At 36.3% G+C, this 18,933-nt stretch overlaps 1 protein-coding gene across 1 annotated transcript in view; it reads left to right on the top strand.

Annotated features, from left to right (window-relative positions):
- LOC143306885 (pyroglutamylated RF-amide peptide receptor-like) overlaps positions 1–18,933 on the top strand; it is a 65,373-nt gene that overhangs the window by 30,846 nt on the left and 15,594 nt on the right. Inside the window, exons 5-6 of the mRNA XM_076693125.1 lie at positions 14–186; positions 7,413–7,533. Coding sequence (XP_076549240.1) covers positions 14–186; positions 7,413–7,533 — 294 coding nt within the window. The remainder of the gene's footprint in view (positions 1–13; positions 187–7,412; positions 7,534–18,933) is intronic.

Below are 18,933 nucleotides of genomic sequence, written 5' to 3'. Positions count from 1 at the left end.
TTTCTCTTTCTAGACACACAAAGTGTACTGGTGCGTCCGCGATTCAGATGCGGCTCTTTTGTGGCGTGGACACGAGGTTTACATGCTCGTCTTGATTCTGGCGTTACCTCTAACGGTCATGGTGTTTTGTTACTGGAAGATTCGGTTAGTTATGAAAGGCCGATATCACATGACAGCACGACACGTGTAAGCCTACTTTTTTAAATTGAACACTGTAAAAAAGAGTTCCCTGTTTATTCCATGCAAAAGCGAAAAAAATTATTAACATATTAGTGAAGAAAGCGATGGCAGTGGAATCAAATTTCTGATTATTTTTCAACACCGTTTTAAAGTTGCATGGACTTCGAATGGTTGTATAAACAAACAAGCAACAACCGAGAGCAAATTATAAATGAAACTTGTGCGATAGTGTATCAACTTTATTACAGACCTGCAAACTCGCAGTCCAGGTAATTTTTATCGCGTGTTTTGTACTTCGATTCGTATTTTACGAGATTTCCTTGTTTGATAAATGCAGATAAAAACTTGTGTGGATCGTTTACATTTGTTAGAATTTCCGTCTACACGCGGTAAAAACATCAAAATATTATTGTCAATATGGAAAACATCATTGTCAATATTATCAAACATATGCACCGGCGCGGTGCGGCGTTTCAAGGGGGTGGACACGGATAATAGTAGCGCGTTGACATGGTATCCATCCAATTCACCGAATGAAGTTCGTCGAAAGACAATTCACTGAATACAAATCACCGAATACTGATTCACCGAAAGATATGATTCATCGAATGCCAGTTCATCGAAAGGACAATTCATTAATTGGGACAATTCACCGAAAACAATTCCCCGAATTGACAGTTCATCGAAAATTGATAATACGTTTATGGTACTCCTTATTACATTATATAAATTGTATCTGGTCATGACTTAAATATAACCTCACCGAAATTGGGATAACCGAACTTAGCTCTTCCGGTGTATACTCCTAAGAGGTACAGGTATATACATGTAATGTCGAATTAAGTTTAGTCATTACAATTTCGGTTTACGAACCGTTTATCGAATGCCAATTCATCGAAAACCAGTTCACCGAAGATAATTCACCGAATGAACAATTTATCGAATGTACAATTCATCGAATGGACATTTCACCGTATACCGATTCACCAAATGCCACTTCACCGAACGCACGTTTCACCGAATGAGACAATTCATCGAATGTTTTTGATCTTATTTTATGTTTTTGAGTCTTCCCGATTTCTACAAATTGTGATCTTTTAAATAATAACGAAAGCGTTGCCGGCCGTCTTGCGGCGACCGGATTTAAATATGTGTCTGGATTAAAAAAAGTGTATTCATCTATACAGTAAGCCTGTTCATTACTATTATTTCGAGCACGGCATTTTAATCGAATTTCAACAATGCAAAACGGGCGATCTATTAAGCCTACGGGTTATAAGAGCCTCTTCATTTTAGATCGTCCCGTCATTTCATAATCAGGTACCGAATTATAATATATATATTTTTTAAATTTTCTATTGTCGCGATTTTCAGAAACGATTGCCTCGACTATGAGCTATAAACGAGGGACGACTTGTTAAGCCTGCGGGTTATAAGAGTCTCTTCATACAAGTCGTACCCTCGCGGATAGAATCCGCTATTTTTCCATCTACTAATTGTCCAGATAGTCGTTTGAAACCAAAATTATAATTGCGTTCGAAATTATATTAGCTAGTCTCAATTTAGATCAAAGGCCGTTCATATTTTAATCAAACTTTAATCAAACAATAGTCATTATTATACAATAGATTAAGCATCTTTACCCTTGTAAATCAAAATTGTTCAAATTCAAATTCAGTTAATTATCAGATCATACATATCAGTATTTCATATTCAGTTTTCAGTTAAAAATTTACTTTCTTTGTTAGCTTCAATAGTTCTTTGAATTATATCTGATTTTTGCACACTAAACGTTTATTTTCATTTCTTTCAATTATAATACCTATCTTACATTAAATCCACGCATACCAACATACAGTTTCAAGGAGGGACCCGTATGGGACCCAGAACACTGACAAACCCAACGGAAATAATCAAAATCTAACTTTTCCGTCTTTTAATCGTTCTGATCATAGAGGAACGTTTAACGCATCATAAACGATCAGGATTGGTGGCAGCGATACCTTTCTCATCGTCCAAGGCTTTTCTTTGCTCTTTACGTTGTGCCTCGCCTCGCATCACGCGCGCGCGCGTCGCAAGGTAACAAATTTTATATAAAATAAATAGGTTTTATTAATAGCTGTTGGGTGTTTGTATAAATGAAGTAGAAATTATTTTATGCTTTTTAGTGCGTTTAGAAGTCGGTTGTATTTTTTGTTAAAAATTATTTTATTTCACACTGTTTAGTGGAACGAGCAGTATTTGCCCGCCTGGATTTTTCACAGCGCCCCATAACAAACCTCGCTCAAAGAGGAGGTATAACAAGAGAAGAATATACCTCCTCTTTGCAATAATTCTGCAAATGTTTACATAGGGGAAAGTTGCCGAAATCATACCACTTAAGATATTATGCATAATATCAAGCTCTGGTATGTCTGTTTGAGAATTTAGCTGAGCAATTTTATAAAATATCATTTAAATAACCTGTGGACAACGTTAACTGCATTTTGAAAGCAGTTGTTATGTCTTACATGCATTAGTAAAAAAATGATACGAAGGTACGATTTTGGCAACCGGTATCCTAAATCGTACTAGTTGGTTTCCAACATCCTATCTCTGAGTTATAAATAATAAATTGATTTTATTTAACATTGAGGACAATAATAACATTTTGTGCTTTTGACACGCCTGCACAGGCCTCATGTACCCTTAAACATTGTATTATATTTTCAAGTTGAACTTCTTCATACAAACTGCAGAACCACTCCTCTTCGTTAAGCGATACAGAAATATTTGCAGATGCACTAGTTGAAGACGTGTGTTTTATTATAGCCTTATTCATGTTATTTGCACTTCACTGTCCGTACTTTCTATTTGGCATAACTATAATCTAAAAAAAATATCTAAAATATTGATCAATTGTTTAACTCGTACTGGTACGATTTGGTAAACTACGCCGCAGTACGATTCAGGCTACTCGCTGGCTCTTTTATAATTTTATTTTATTTAATTTATAAGTAAGTTTTAACATGATTTGAAAATTGGCGCATGCACATAAAAACGTAGGCTTATATTTGTGTAAAAATAAATATCATTAAATTATTTTTAAAAGAGACAGCGCAAGCGCAACATGATTAAAATTTTACATTAGGCTGATCTGCTTTTTCAAATTTGTTAGAACAGCTACTGTAATTGATTTTGATACACTATTTAAGGTTTTATAGGAATATATATGTCTTAGCTTATAAAAGATGTTGCTAGCTGGTACCGCCATTCAACATTAAGCAAAATTTGAATGTGCTACGATTTAGGAGAATAGTACGATATCGGCAACTTCCCCCTACATAAGTTGTATATGAGATATTTATTTATTTAAATTATTTGCATTCACTCAGAATATCGACAAACACTCCTTTGTATTTTTTATTAGTTTCGTAAAACAAAGTTACTATAGGTTTCTGGAAATACAAGCGTCACGCAATTGAGACGAGTTATATCCTTTTGGTACGAGATAGGAAAAAGCTATTGATGTAAAAGTTGAATGGTATGACTTATGAAAAATATGATATATCTCACGAAATATTAGTTTTTTAAACATTGTACTGTTAGATATAGGTGATAGGTAATAGTGAGAGGGAATAGTAGCGAGGGGAGAGAAGGAGAGAAGGAGCCGAGGCCCCTCCATTTATTAGTTCTAATACTACTATTTTATCCAGAATTTTCCAAGGAGTTGATACCAGTAAAGAAAGAAATGCAATTCTATTTAAACAAAAAGTGTATCTGCATTTTTTTAGTGCATCGTTGCATTCACGAAGAAAATGAAATCATAGAAAAATGAACATTATCATACCATTGAACTTTTACATAAACAGCTTTTTCCTATCTCTTACCAAATTCAAGATATAACCCGTCCCAATTGCATGACGTATCCTATATACTTTTATTAATTAAAAAACATTTATTTAAAGAAGTTAATAACTTTTTCTAAAAATTATTCTCAGATAGCACGTTCCTTCGGTTCTTCAGAGTAGGCAAATATTTTTCAGCAGCGAGGGGTTCTACGGTGCACTATATAAAATCCACGCGTTTGGTGAGTCAGAATTTATCGGAGCGGGACAATTCTATCATTTGAGGTGAAAGAACGATAGCATGATCACCGTACATCTCACACTAAACACGCGATAATGTTTCGCTTTCGTTCTTCAGGCGTATCGTGGTGTCAAAAGACTACACCAAGTGGTTATTGTTGAGACTTTATTAAAAATAACTACGTCGATAGTTCCGCACTTTACATAGTTCGCTTTTTGAATACCTTGGCTCCTCGCTTGGAGCCTGTATTTAAGGGGCTGAAAAGCGCCTTTGGAGGGGTACGGTTGTGTATCCAGAGTTAGCAATAGACACAGGAAAAGTTTTCTAAATGGAAAGGACTTATATTTTGGTTTAGAAGGAATTAATATCTTCTTGGGAAATCTCGGATGCTTTTTAGGAAAAGGGAATCTTTTCAAAGTTATGTGTCCTGTTCGGAAAGGATGTGATAGGAATCAGGAGATCGACAGGAAAGGGACGAATTTATGTATCCGGCGAGTATTGGTGGGCGAGGATACCAGGTATACGCAACAGTGGCGATGCCTCTGGCGAGATGAGCGTTTGAATGTGTTTGTAAAAATACTTGAGGCGTTGTTGCCTTCCTAGATCGTGTTGCGCGCACGCTAGCTGAGAATTAAACCATTCAAGTTCTTAACAAAACACGCAAGTGGCTCCACCAGGCCCAACGAAAAAACTGCCGTAATACCAACGTCCCGAATCGGAGAGGTCAGGTAGACACGGCATATGAGGCATATGAGTCACTTAAGAACTTGAATGGTTTAATTCTCAGCTAGCGTGCGCGCAACACGATCTAGGAAGGCAACAACGCCTCAAGTATTTTTACAAACACATTCAAACGCTCATCTCGACAGAGGCATCGCGACGATACGCCTGAAGAACGAAAGCGAAACATTGGCGCGTCTTTAGAGTGAGATGTACGGTGATCGTGCTATCCTTCTTTCAACCCAAATGATAGAATTGTCCCGCTCCGATAAATTCTGACTGACTGATCGCGTGGATTTTATATAACGCACCATAGCACCCCTCGCTGCTGAAAAATATATGCCTACTCTAAAGAACCGAAGGAACGTGCAATCTGAGAAATTTTTTAGAAAAAGTTATTAACTTCTTTAAATAAATGTTTTTTAATTAATAAAAATATACAGGATACGTCATGCAATTTCTGACGGGTTATATCTTGAATTTGGTAAGAGATAGGAAATAGCTGTTTATGTAAAAGTTCAATGGTATGATAATGTCTATTTTTCTGTGATTTCATTTTCTCCGTGAATGCAACGATGCACTCAAAAAATGCAAATATACTTTTTATTTAAATGGAATTGCATTTTTTTTTTTACTTGTGTCAACTCTTTGAAACATTCTGCATAAAAAAGTACTATGGTACTATTAGAACTAATAAATGGAGGGACCTCGCGTCTACATATACAGTAAAAGCTGAATATATGCAACAGAGATTGGGAACCAGACGTTGCATGTATCCAGCCGAGATGTCGAATCTCGAATTGGATGCGACGACCAACCAAGCATGAACGTAGAAAGGGACAGACAGTGGAGGAGAGAGAGAGAGGTCTATTGATCAAAGGAAAGAGCCAAAACGTATCGGCGTGACTAATACTAATTCAACTATAAAACTTTTTTATTTTTGACTTTTTTTTACTGAAACTTTTACTAGCGCATTGGTGAAATTTTTCTGATTAAAATGACACCAAACACGATATAGTTTGAATGGGGCGAGGTTATGGGACGCTGTGAAAAATCCAGGCGGGCCGCAGCCAAAACTTAGCGAAAAGGGACAATCTCAACATTCAGAATGAGAGAAGGATAGCATGACTGTAGTGCGTCTCACTCAGCGTTCAGGCGATGTTGCCTTTTTCGCTTGCCTTCGCAGCACAGTTCGAGTTGACGCTAACGCTTGATTCTAACTACGATTCCAAATCGGCAGCCTTTCTATTTAGACGCCACCTTATAATTACTAGCTGAACTAAATTTGTCACGTGACTTGCTCTGTAGTATCCAGATAATGGCGGAACTCGTCTTTGGGAATGTTTTTACGAGAATCGGTTATTCGTCCTTATATGAGAAGATCTTGAGCTGAATAAGGGCTTATTCGAAAGAAGAAGGTTCAATGCAGGGCGGTCAACTCACCGTTTGAGTCACAAAACTCTTTTAGTGGCCTAAAAGTGCTTCGATTCCGCAACTGCATTTTGTCGACTTTTTCTTCTACTTTGGACACTGATATTATTAAATATGGACACAATCTCGTTAAACCATGAGTTGACCGCCCTGCATTGGACCTTCCTCTTTCGAATGAGCCCTTACCCAGCTCCAAGTGTTCTCATATAAGGACAAATAACCGATTCCCGTAAACCCATTAATAGGCCCATATTTGCCGGTAATGTCACATCGCTGCATTACCCGTGTCTACCCCCTTAAGGTAATTCTTATATCCCTTTACATGATCCTCGAGATGTATTTAAAACTTATACGAGCGCTTGTACGACTGAAGTGCATTGTTGAAATAATTGCTCTCGGATGGTAATCGCCATGGTGGAGATTTCAGACAGCATTAAATTTCCAACAACATTCCATATAACGAAACTCTGAAAATTCTGTTCAAACCAAAGTTTGTAAAAGTTTCGAGCAGATGCAGGGAAATTCAGGTCATTTTCAATGGAAATTGAGGGTATCTGGAAGCGGAAAAGGATGTTCAACTTATTGAATATAGTCTGATAAAAGCATTTACTATTATATTGAAAAGTTTCTCTTTGTGTAAATGTAGCGAGGGTTAAATGGGTAAGTAATCTTATTGTTTCGATATTTTATAAGATACTTTTCGAGCATCATCGCGAAAGTTTGTCGAACCTTTTGATCGCAGCTTGCGCGCGATATCTTGTTATCGATCGTTTGGGCTCTGCCTCCTATCTTTCGGGAATTCATTGTCGTTTATCGTACTCGTTAAACACTTTGACGAACGAGATTACTGTAGTTGATGACGAAATTCCTTCGACGAGATCCAGTTTTTCTATACAAGCATGTTGCTCTAGTAGTTTGTAGGATCAGGACGTAAGATTTATCGTGGAAATTATTATTTTGGGACAGGAACGGAAACTTTAGTGACACGAAATAGGCGGTTCGATTTGTTACAGATTAAACTCGAACAATGCCGATACCGAATCAATATCCATGACAGAGATGCAGAATATGCGAAATGATCACTATTATCGAGAAGACGGACGAACGGAGGAAGAATTCCGAACCGTGAAACAGGTCTGTTAAATATTAATTTTGCAACTAAACGTCTACTTACTTCTAGCAGCTTACGTTAGAGTAAGCTGTGGTGATAATGATACAGGTTTAAGGAGGTTTTATCTTGATAAGCTATTCAAAGGTTTCACCCCTTCGCATTGGAGGACGAGATATGTCGCCACGTGATTTCGTTCATGATATGGTTTCGACGAGATATCTTGCAACGCAATGTCTTTCATGCAATGCAATGTAAGAAATATCTCGCGACACAAAGTCGTTCATGTGACACTGTGTATGGAATATCTCGCACACCTTTTTTTTATAATGCGAGATATCTCGTTCAACGATTTGTATCAAAGCAACCGGTGAGTAATATTCAGTTGTGAACGTTCAAAAACGGGAACGCGAACGCGAAGTATCTCGTCCAAAGCATATCGTGAACGATATCACGTGGCGAGATATCTCGTCGTCCGATGCGAAGGGGTTAAGGGAACTTTGTCTCATTAAGTTGCTCATAGGATTCAGGTAAATGATAGAACTTGATAACACTGTACAACAAATTTTGACTTCTTTTTTATTTCGTAACCGTCACTATGAAATTCTTATAGATTTTTGCGAGCTAAATACGAATCTGAAATCCGTTTCTCTCTAGGTCGTACAGTTTTTGAGAAAATTAATGTTAAGAAAATTGCAAATTTTCAACTTAGATGTTTTGTGCTTTTACCGTAGCAGCTATTCGGTTACTTTTGACATAAGAAAAATCTGTGAATTTTCCCGAATAAAACAATATAAATTGTTATTATATTGTAAACATTTAAATATGTTTAAATAATGATCAAAGTGAGAAAGATACCAAAAACGCACCAATTTTTGCTGATATTTTTCAATTTATTTCAAAAACTAAAGGACTAGGCGATAATCTAACCAAAGTACGCGATGGAGCAGACATTTCTGCTATAGAAAGCATCAAGCGAACTTACTGCCTACTGCCTAGGCGTAACGGAATAACTGAACGGCGCGGCGCGCAGTTATTATTACTGTACATATTGAATTTTGCATTTATAAACTATTTAATATTAGATTAACGAACTGAAGCCCCCTTTATTGAACTTCAACTTTTTTATTTATATTTAATTTGTAATTTTGTTTACTAAATCCTACTACTATATAAAAGGAAAGACCCTTTTTCGTTTGGAACTGCTAACCGCGAAAACTACTGAACCTATCGCTACCAACTTTTAACTACATCATCTTATGGTCCCCGGAAGGTTTAGCAATAATAAAATCTACCGATTTTTTATTAAAATGTTATTATACGATTAAAAAAGTGATTTATGATATGTGAATCCCCGTTGCGCATACGCTCTTACTGCCTGCAACCGCGCACGCGTTCTTGCACCGCTGGAGTGTAGTTTGAGAATCACCCGCTAGATGGCGAGCAGCATTCCACAAGAGAGTTGGCGAGTTCAGACTATAAGTTGAGCTCACCCACTCGCCACATCAATTATTACTTCAAATGCTCGAAGTTTTTATTTATGAGAGCGGGCGAAGCCGCGACGAGGATGCTAGTACTTTATATCTATCAAATGTTATTTATACAATTGTTTTAAAAATTCGATCATTGTATATATATAAGCAGAGGAAAATAAGTGGCATAATATACATATAACATAGTAATCACCCCAGGTTTATAACAAATCGAATGTTTAAAATCAATGCTTTAGATTTTAACATCGTGCATGCGATATAGTATTATGAAGTTCATGGTTGTATAGTTTTGTTATGTAATGAATTTTGTTATTACATGAATATCCATGAATGTAAAATGTTTAGAGCAATAATTTTGTTTTAGAAAATTCCTATTTTCCCAAAATTACGAAGATGTGTTTGGAATAGTTAATTATAATTAAGGGTTTATAGCAATTATTTCTTAAATTGTTTCAGTTTAAGTTAAATAACTTTAAAATGTGAAATGCATATGAAATACAATTTTTCAGACGCTTCTTCTAGAACTCTTCGATATATAAAAATCTAACGTTGTCGTTGAACATCTGAAACACATACCTTAAGAGACGTACATTCTCCCATTCTCGTTTAGCTCTTGACCATGTCATAAATTGTCCAAACACAAGGTAAAATACCCTTAAAAAGGACACCACAGCCAAATATTTCGCATTTCCTTGAGATTTCCTTCAGTCTATTTTGAGCAACCAAACGAAAAGTTATACTACCACACAGACGAGCGCGCCGCGGGTGCAACGAACAATGAATTTCAACGCGCATTCGCCATCAGTTCAATATTTTCGGTACTTGGGCTCGAACACGGCAAACCCGAAGAAAACCGTCCACACTGCGGCAAGGAACCCCTTTGTGTTCGCGCAAAAGACCGACAGAAATTGGTTCGTTGCGCGGCATTACAGTATTGCCTCGTGACATGTTCGCGCTACCGTCCAAACGAACAAATACTCGCCCAAATGTAATGTTCGTTCCATGCTGCGTTGCTGCCGCGTTGCAGCCGCGGCGCGCTCGTCTGTACCCAGCTGTATCCGACTTCGAAAAGGAGGAGGATTCGATGTATATATATATATATATATTTTTTTAATGTATGTTCACCGATTACGCCGAGACGGCTGGACCAATCGGAACGAAACCTTTTGCATCTTGTAGAGTATGTCTCCTGATTGGTCCCGTAAAAAGAATATTTTGCATTTTTTCATTGTCAAGGATTATTATTGCAAAAAACAGGAAGTTTCTAATCTCAACATAGGATGATTTCAATGACCCTTTAATATGTTGTCGGGGGCATTATGCTGAAGAACTTTTTCATTATGTATAATTAACTGACAGTTTTAGTTTCCGAGATATTCGTGGAAAACTATTGTTACTACTACATTGAATTCTACGTATGCCTACGTGTATTCTACCGCTTACTCTGACGGTGTATACAGTCAGCTGTCTGTACTGTTTCTATCCACATATCGCGTCGACCGAAAACCAGTATACAGGTAAGTCTTGATTAATGCTAGTTCACATAGTGCGATATTCGATTTAGTGCGAATTTTAAAATGATACCAGGTCGCATTTAATGCGAACAAAAATTCAGTTAATACGAGACTTTTTTCGATCCAGACATGGATCGAAGCATGCATGTTAACAGAAACTTGGATAAAATACTGCGGGTTTATCATCATATACATATACGAAGATATGAAAAAGCAGAAGAAAGTGCAATCAACACTGTTATAATACTTTAAAAAACAATAAACATGTGTTGAAAATACAATAAAATATAACAATGCATGCTACTCTGCTTTATCATGCGAAAAAGGAGAGGGAGCTGTACGCGTATTAGAACGAGCACGCGTATATATAGTCTTCAGTATGTCGGAAAGTAGAGTACACGCACGTGGCACATAGTCTTGCAAATGCGAATAAAATCAGTTATAATCAAGAACAAAGAGTTATTATTCAAAACAACCAAAAACCATTCCGTGTGTCGGAGTATTTAATTCAACAGGTTATGGGCCCAGGTTACGGGAATAACAAATATAAAGTAAATATTTTTGCATTCGAACGTGAAGATTTTTGAAATACAAATAAAACACGTGCGCATCGTACAACATGAGTAATATAACAAAAATTGAAGTGTTAAACATAGAAAATTACGAAACGTGAAAAATGCAAATAGAAGCTGTGCTTATAAAAAACGATTTATGGCAATATGTAAGTGGTGAAAAAGTGAAACCGGAAAGTGTCGCAGAAAATGCGAACGCAGTTAGCGAATGGGTTAAAAATGATTTGAAAGCAAAATCTGATATAATATTATGCATAAGCCCGAGTGAATTAATACAATTAAAAGGCTGCGGAACTTCTAGAGAGGTATGGGTAAAATTAGAAAATATTTGTGCGTCTAAAGGTTCTGCAAAAAAGACAACTCTTTTCAAATAGCTGACTTTGCAAAGAATGTCTGAAGGAGAAGATGTCAGGACACATATAAATAGATTCTTTGATATTGTAGAAAAATTAAAGGATATGAACGTAGACATAAACGAAGATTTGTTAGCTGTAATGTTGTTGTACATTTTACCACTTTCATTTGAGAATTTTAGATGCGCGATCGAATCGAGAGACGCGTACCAAATGCAGAAAACCTAAAGGTAAAAATACTAGAAGAGCATGATGTTCGATCGCAAAAGACAGGAACATCGAGTGCTATGGGTGCTTCGACAAACAATAAAGACTTAGATAGGAGAGCTAAGAGAGACTTTAAAAATCAGAGAGAGTATTCAGCGTCAAGGGAGTATAATAAAACTAATTATACTAGGAACAATAGCAATTACAACACATTTTCAAATAATAATCATAATAAATTCTCAAAGCTAAAGTGTTACAGATGTCAAAGAAGAGGGCACGATGCTATGAAGTGCAGAACAAGGTATCTGTTGAAAACGTAGCAATGATCATTCTAGTAAAGTTCAAAATGAGCGCCGCTATATAAAATACTAGTTTAAGTTACTAGATTAAGTTTTGTTATGTTGTATCCAGGTTTATACTTACCTTTTTTTTCTTCTCTAACTACGCTACAGAAAACGTGTCCTAAGTTTGCAATAAAGGAAAGTTATCTTTAAAATATAAAACAATCCTTCATTTAACAACTCCTAACCTGATTAAAATAACAGTATCCTTTCTCGAGAAACGAAATTCAAACAGTCAGTAACATAGTCGAGGATAATGCATATTACGCTTGTGTCGCCGATGAAAATGATAATAAAAGTAAAAGATGCTATGATGATACAAAATGGATCCTAAACAGCGGCTGTACGGCACACCTACAACAATAAAACAGAATTTGAAAGTATAACCCAGGTAACTGAATCACTAAATCTGGCTAATAATGGTTCGACAGACGTAAAAGGAAAAGGTACAGTCGTGTTAAAAATAAATACAGATAATACAGAGAAGAACATTAAACTAGAAAACGCTTTCTCTTATGTCTGTATCAAGAATAATTGACAAGGGTAATCTTGTAATTTCTGATAAAGAGAAAGCCATTGTGAAAGACAAATATAATGGGAATGTGAAAATGATAGCTACAAATGAAAGTCTACAAATGAAATTGCACAGTATACTGAAGAGATAAAAAATAATTCATTAATATTATGCCATAATAGGATGGCACATTTAAATGAAAAGAGTTTAATAAAATTATTGAGAGAAACGAATAATATTAAATCCAAAACAAATAAAGAGCACATAAATTGTGAAATATGTGCTATGGACAAGCTGACTGTACAACCCTCTACCCACTCCAGTGAAAGATGCAGAAACATATTGGAGATAATTTACTCGGATGTATGTGGACCATTTAATGCACCGAATATGGGTGGAGCTAAATATTTCGTTACATTTATTGATAATTACTCGCGCTGATGTGTCATATATTTACTAAAACATAAGGACGAGGTTCTTGAAAAATTTAAAGAGTATACAAAGGCGACAGAAAATGTTACAGAGAAGAAAATAAAATACTTACAGACGGACAATGGTAAAGAATATTGTAACGAGCAATTCGATAACTACTTGAAATTAAATGGAATATCTAGAAGATTGAGCACGCCCTATACACCACAGCAAAACGGTTTAGCTGAGAGGAAAAACCGAACCTTGATCGACGCCGTGAGGTGTTTACTGATACAGTCAGGTATGCCATTGTCGTTCTGGAGAGAAGCTGTAATGGCAGCAAACTATATTAGAAATAGACGCCCAACAACAGGGTTTGATGGTAGAACGCCTTACCTGTTTTGCCATGGGCGAATGCCTAATCTTAATCATATAAGAACCTTTGGTTCAAAAGTTTATGTTTTAGATAAGAAACAAAAGCCGAAACTTTTGAAACTTAGTAAGGAAGGGCGACTGGTTGGCTATTCTGATGAAGCAAAAGCTTACAGAATTTGGATACCTGAATTACGAAAAGTTGTTATATTAAGAGACGTCAAATTTATTGATGACAACCCATATATTAAGAAAACACAAGAAATTACACAGTGTGAAGATGAAAATGAAAATAGTATATTTAAGAAATCGAGGTTGACCTAAGTAATTGTAACGACAAAGAAGATGAAAGAGGGGTCGAACAAGAGACAACAAATAGGAAGAAACACTTACCCGGAAGGCCGTCATTATCAAAAACAGGAAGACCGGGGAGACCAAGAAAAATATATTGATCTTCAACGTTATCAGAGAATGTAGGTGACACTATGCCTAATGTGAATGATCAGGAATTAGAGGACGATGTTTTTGAAGAAGCCGAAACTAATTACGCGGAAATAGATTATCGTAAAGTTTTAAACGGCGAAGATAGAAAAGATTGGAGTGATGTAATCTGTAAAGAGGTTAAACAGTTAATAAGAAACGACACATGGGAAATAGTTGAAAGACCAAAGGAAGCTAATATAATAGAGTCAAAATTAGTACTAACAAATAAAAGGGATGCTACTGGAAGGATTACAGGTAGAAAAGCCAGACTGGTGGCTAAGGGATATGCACAAATCTATGGATTCGACTATTTCCATACATTCGCCCCAGTGGTAAGACTAAAATCATTACGTGTCTTAATAGCTCTCGCAGTTCAGTTCGATCTTAAAACGTGATTAAAACGATCTTAAGCGCCTATCTAAACGGGGAACTAGATGAACAGGTGTATATGAAACTTCCAGATTTTTTAAAACAATTTTTAGTTTATATAATAGAAGATGAAAATGAAAATGTTAAAAATAAAGCTCTTAACATGCTAGATGATATAAAGGCAGACAGCAAGGTTTGTAAATTAAGAAAAGCTTTGTATGGACTAAAGCAAGCCGGGAGAGTATGGAACCAAAAAATAGATAACATTCTTAAGAGTCTAGATCTGAAGGTTTCACAAGCAGAACCTTGTATATATTATGATGTTACCGAAAGCTATAAAATGATCATTATTGTATACGTAGATGACTTACTTACAGCTTATAATAATTTATCAAGACTTAATGAGGTTAAACTTAGGTTAAAGACTGAATTTGAAATTAAAGACTTAGGTGAAGCCGTATATTATACAGGCATAGAAATACTTAAGGTAGGCAATAAGATATATCTTCTTCAAACAAAACATATTGCTGAAATTATAGAAAAATATAATTTGATAGAGACGAAAATATCTAAAACTCCCGCTGACCCAAGCTCGCTATATACTTTATCTAAACATGTAACAAATTTAAAATTACCGTATAGAGAACTAATTGGCAGTTTGATGTATCTATCTGTTGTCACTCGGCCTGATATTATGTATAATGTAGTATTCTTATCTCAATTCAATACGTGTTTTTCAAAAGAACACTGGAACGCAGCAAAGCGAGTTGTCAGATATTTGAAAAAAACTATAGATTTAGGCTTAATGTATGAAAAGGGTGATTTGACTCTGACTGACTTTGTGGATGTAGATTGGGGGTAAAATGTCCTCGACAGAAAATCATTTACTGGTTCCGTATTTAAAATCGGTAACTCAATTATTTTATGGAAAAGTCAGAAACAAAAAACTGTAGCTCAATCATCTGCCGAAGCAGAATACATAGCTATGTCAGAATCAGTCAAAGAAATATTATTTTTAAGAAACCTATTGTTAGAGTTAGATATAAACTTAGATATTATTTTATATAATGATAATCAGAGCGCAAAGCAACTTGCAAATAACAACGTTTTCCATGCTAGATCAGAACATATTGATTTACGTTATCATTTTATTAGAGATACAATAAATAATAAAATTTTTGATTTAAATTATCTGCCATCTGTAGAAATGATTGCAGATGTGATGACTAAACCACTTCATAAAGTAAAACTACTTTTGCATTAAAAGCATTGGCGTTAAAGAAATGTAAAATAAACTGATCCATTGTAAGCATGCATTGAGGGAGGAGTGTTGAAACTACAGTAAAATATAACAATGCACGCTACTCTGCTTCTAATCGGAGATATTTTCGCGATGATCCCAATTGCAAAAATTTGTAGAATTTGTTATTATTAATAACTACTGTTATAGCAAGAAACCTATTCGCTGGTGCTACTCTGCAAGGAATAAACCGATCGCGATGAAACCTTTTGTTATGGGCAATGTCGTTAACGTGGGCATTTTATAAAATGACCGGCCATTTGTGAAATAACTGCCCATTATACACATTGTCCAAAAAAATGTGCAATCTACACAATGCCCGGTCATTTTACAAAATGCCCACGTTAAACACATTGCCTGTAACAGCTTTCCCATCTAATAAGAGATATTTCTGCAATGATACCACTTGCAAAAATTTATGGAATTCGTTATTTCTAATAACTATTGTTATTATACAGTGTTATACAGTTGTTATATACAGTAAAACCTGGATAAATGCAACGAAAGAATGCTTGGATAAGTGCAACATCGCTATCCCCTCCACTTGGGGGGATCCCCCTAGGCGAACCGAGCCGCTCGATGAGGAAACCGTGTAATATGATCCGACCGTAATATCGGTGTGACTAATACTAATTGAACGATAAAACTTTTTTATTTTTAACTTTTTCTTAATGAAACTTTTACTAACACATTTGTGAGATTTTTCTGATTAAAATGGTACCAAACACGATATGATTTGAATTATATTTATTTATTAAAATAATAATAAAACTGTACATATGTATAAGGCAGGCCGTACACCAAAGATACATCAAACACGCAACATGCAACATGCACCACGTCGCATGTTGTGTACGAACGTAGAATAGGTATCGCGGCACGGTATAAACGATTTGTACGGACGCAGAATCGACACCAAGACTGGATATATGCAACGTTTAAATGCCCAGAATCGACACCTCGGCTGGATATATGCAACATTAAATGCCCAGAATCGACACCTCGGCTGGATATATGCAACGTTTAAATGCCCAGAATCGACACCTCGGCTGGATATATGCAACGTTTGAAACCCGAGCCGACACCGCAACCGGTTTTCGTTTCCAATCCTCCTTTGCTTTTCGCCTACTTTTAACATCAATTTTAGCAAGTAATTATAATTCAACTATATTCTGTTTGGTACCACCTTAATCACAAAAATCTCACCAATGAGCTAGTACAAGTTTCATTTAAAAAAAGTCAAATATAAAAAAGTTTTTTGATTCAATTAGTATTAGTCACACCGATACGTTTCGGCTCTTTCCTTTGATCATCGGTCCTCTCTCTTTCCATCACTGTCTGTCCTTTTCTACGTTCACGCTTGGCTGCTCGTCGCGTGTGACCCGAGATTAGACACCTCGACTGGATATATGCAACGTTTGGGTCCCAATGTTTGTTGCATATATCCAGCTTTTACTGTATAGGAAAAAGTTGTTAAAAATGTCTAATTTTATAACATATTTAAATTTCATCAAAATCGGTAAGGTATAACCTAATCTCAATAATTACCTTAATCAGTTACCTCCTTTAAAATATTTCACGTCTTAAAAAGTATCTCCGAAAGGTTTGTAAAACGAACTTAAGGGGGTAGACACGGGTAATAGTAGCGCGTTGACATTACCGGCAAAAATGGGCATAAAGATGGGTTTACGCGCTTCCGTTATTCGTCCTTGTATGAGAACATTTAGGGCTGGGTGAGGGCTTATTCGAAAGAGGAAGGTGCAATGCATACCGCTCAACTCATGTTTCAGTGGGATTATGTTGATGTTTAGTAATATAAGCGTCCAAAGTAGAGGTAAAAAATCGACAAAATGCATTCGCGGAATCGAAGCATTTTTACGCCACTAAAAGAGAGCTGTGATTGAAATTGTAAGTTGAGCGGTCTAGCCACAACCCTTACCTGTAAATTAAGATCTATTTTGTCTTCATTTGTTGCGAAATAAGGACGAATAACGGATGCCCGTAAAAGCATTCTCACAGACCAGTTCCGCCATTTTGTGGATAATACAGAGCAATTCATGTGACAAATTCAGTTCAGCTAGTAGTTATAAGGTGGCGTCTAACTAAGAAGGCTGTCGATTTGGAATCGTAACCAAAATCAGGCGTTAGCTTGGTTACGTCACTCGACTGTGTCAACGAAGGCAAGCGAAAAAGGCAACAACGCCCGAACGCTGAGTGAGACGCACTAGTCATGTTGCCCTTCTCTCATTCTGAATGTTGAGATCGTCCCTTTTCGCTAACAATAAGTTTTGACTGACGCCCGCCTGGATTTTTCACAGCGCCCCATAACAAACCTCGCTCAAAGAGGAGGTATAACAAGAGAAGAATATACCTCCTCTTTGCAATAATTCTGCAAATTTGCAATAATTCACTCAGAACATTGACTAACACTCCTTTGTATTTTTTATTAGTTTCGAAAAACAAAGTTACTATAGGTTTTTGGAAATACAAGCGTCACGCAATTGAGACGAAGTATATCTTTTTAGTAAGAGATAGGAAAAAGCTATTGATGTAAAAGTTGAATGGTATGACTTATGAAAAATATGAGATATCTCACGAAATATTAGTTTTTTAAACATTGTACTGTTAGATATAGGTGATAGGTAATAATGAGAGGGAATAGGAGCGAGGGGAGAGAAGGAGAGAAGGAGCCGAGGCCCCTCCATTTATTAGTTCTAATACTACTTCTTTATCTAGAATTTTCCAGGGAGTTGATACGAGTAAAGAAAGAAATGCAATTCTACTTAAATAAAAATGAAGTCATAGAAAAATAAACATTATCATACCATTGAACTTTTACATGGACAGCTTTTTCCTATCTCTTACCAAATTCAAGATATAACCCGTCCCCATTGCATGACGTATCCTGTATACTTTTATTAATTAAAAAACATTTATTTAAAGAAGTTAATAACTTTTTCTAAAAATTATTCTCAGATAGCACGTTCCTTCGGTTCTTCAGAGTAGGCATATATTTTTCAGTAGCGAGGGGTGCTACGGTGCGCTATATAAAATCCACGCGTTTGGTCAGTCAGAATTTACCGGAGCGGGACAATTCTATCATTTAGGTTGAAAGAAGGATAGCACGATCACCGTACATCTCACTCTAAACACGCGCCAATGTTTCGCTTTCGTTCGCCTCTGGCGAGATGAGCGTTTGCATATGTTTGTAAAAATATTTCAGGCGCTGTTGCCTTTCCTAGATCGTATTGCGCGTACGCTAGCTGAGAATTAAACCTTTCAAGTTCGTACCAGACCACGCAAGTGGCTCCACCAGGCCCAACGAAAAAACTGCTGTAATTCCGACGTCCCGAATCGGAGAGGTCACGTGCCGTGTCTACCCTCTTAACTCGAATCACCGAAGAAATAATAATAGCATCGACCAGATAAAATATCATCTCATGTCTCATGATACAGTTCAGCACCGACACTCGTCGTTGGTAAATTCACTGATCCAG

This window comes from Osmia lignaria, unplaced genomic scaffold (genome assembly GCF_051020975.1).
Source record: "Osmia lignaria lignaria isolate PbOS001 unplaced genomic scaffold, iyOsmLign1 scaffold0039, whole genome shotgun sequence".
NCBI classification, from domain to species: Eukaryota; Metazoa; Arthropoda; class Insecta; order Hymenoptera; family Megachilidae; genus Osmia; species Osmia lignaria.
This window is presented reverse-complemented; position numbering and strand designations above follow the sequence as displayed.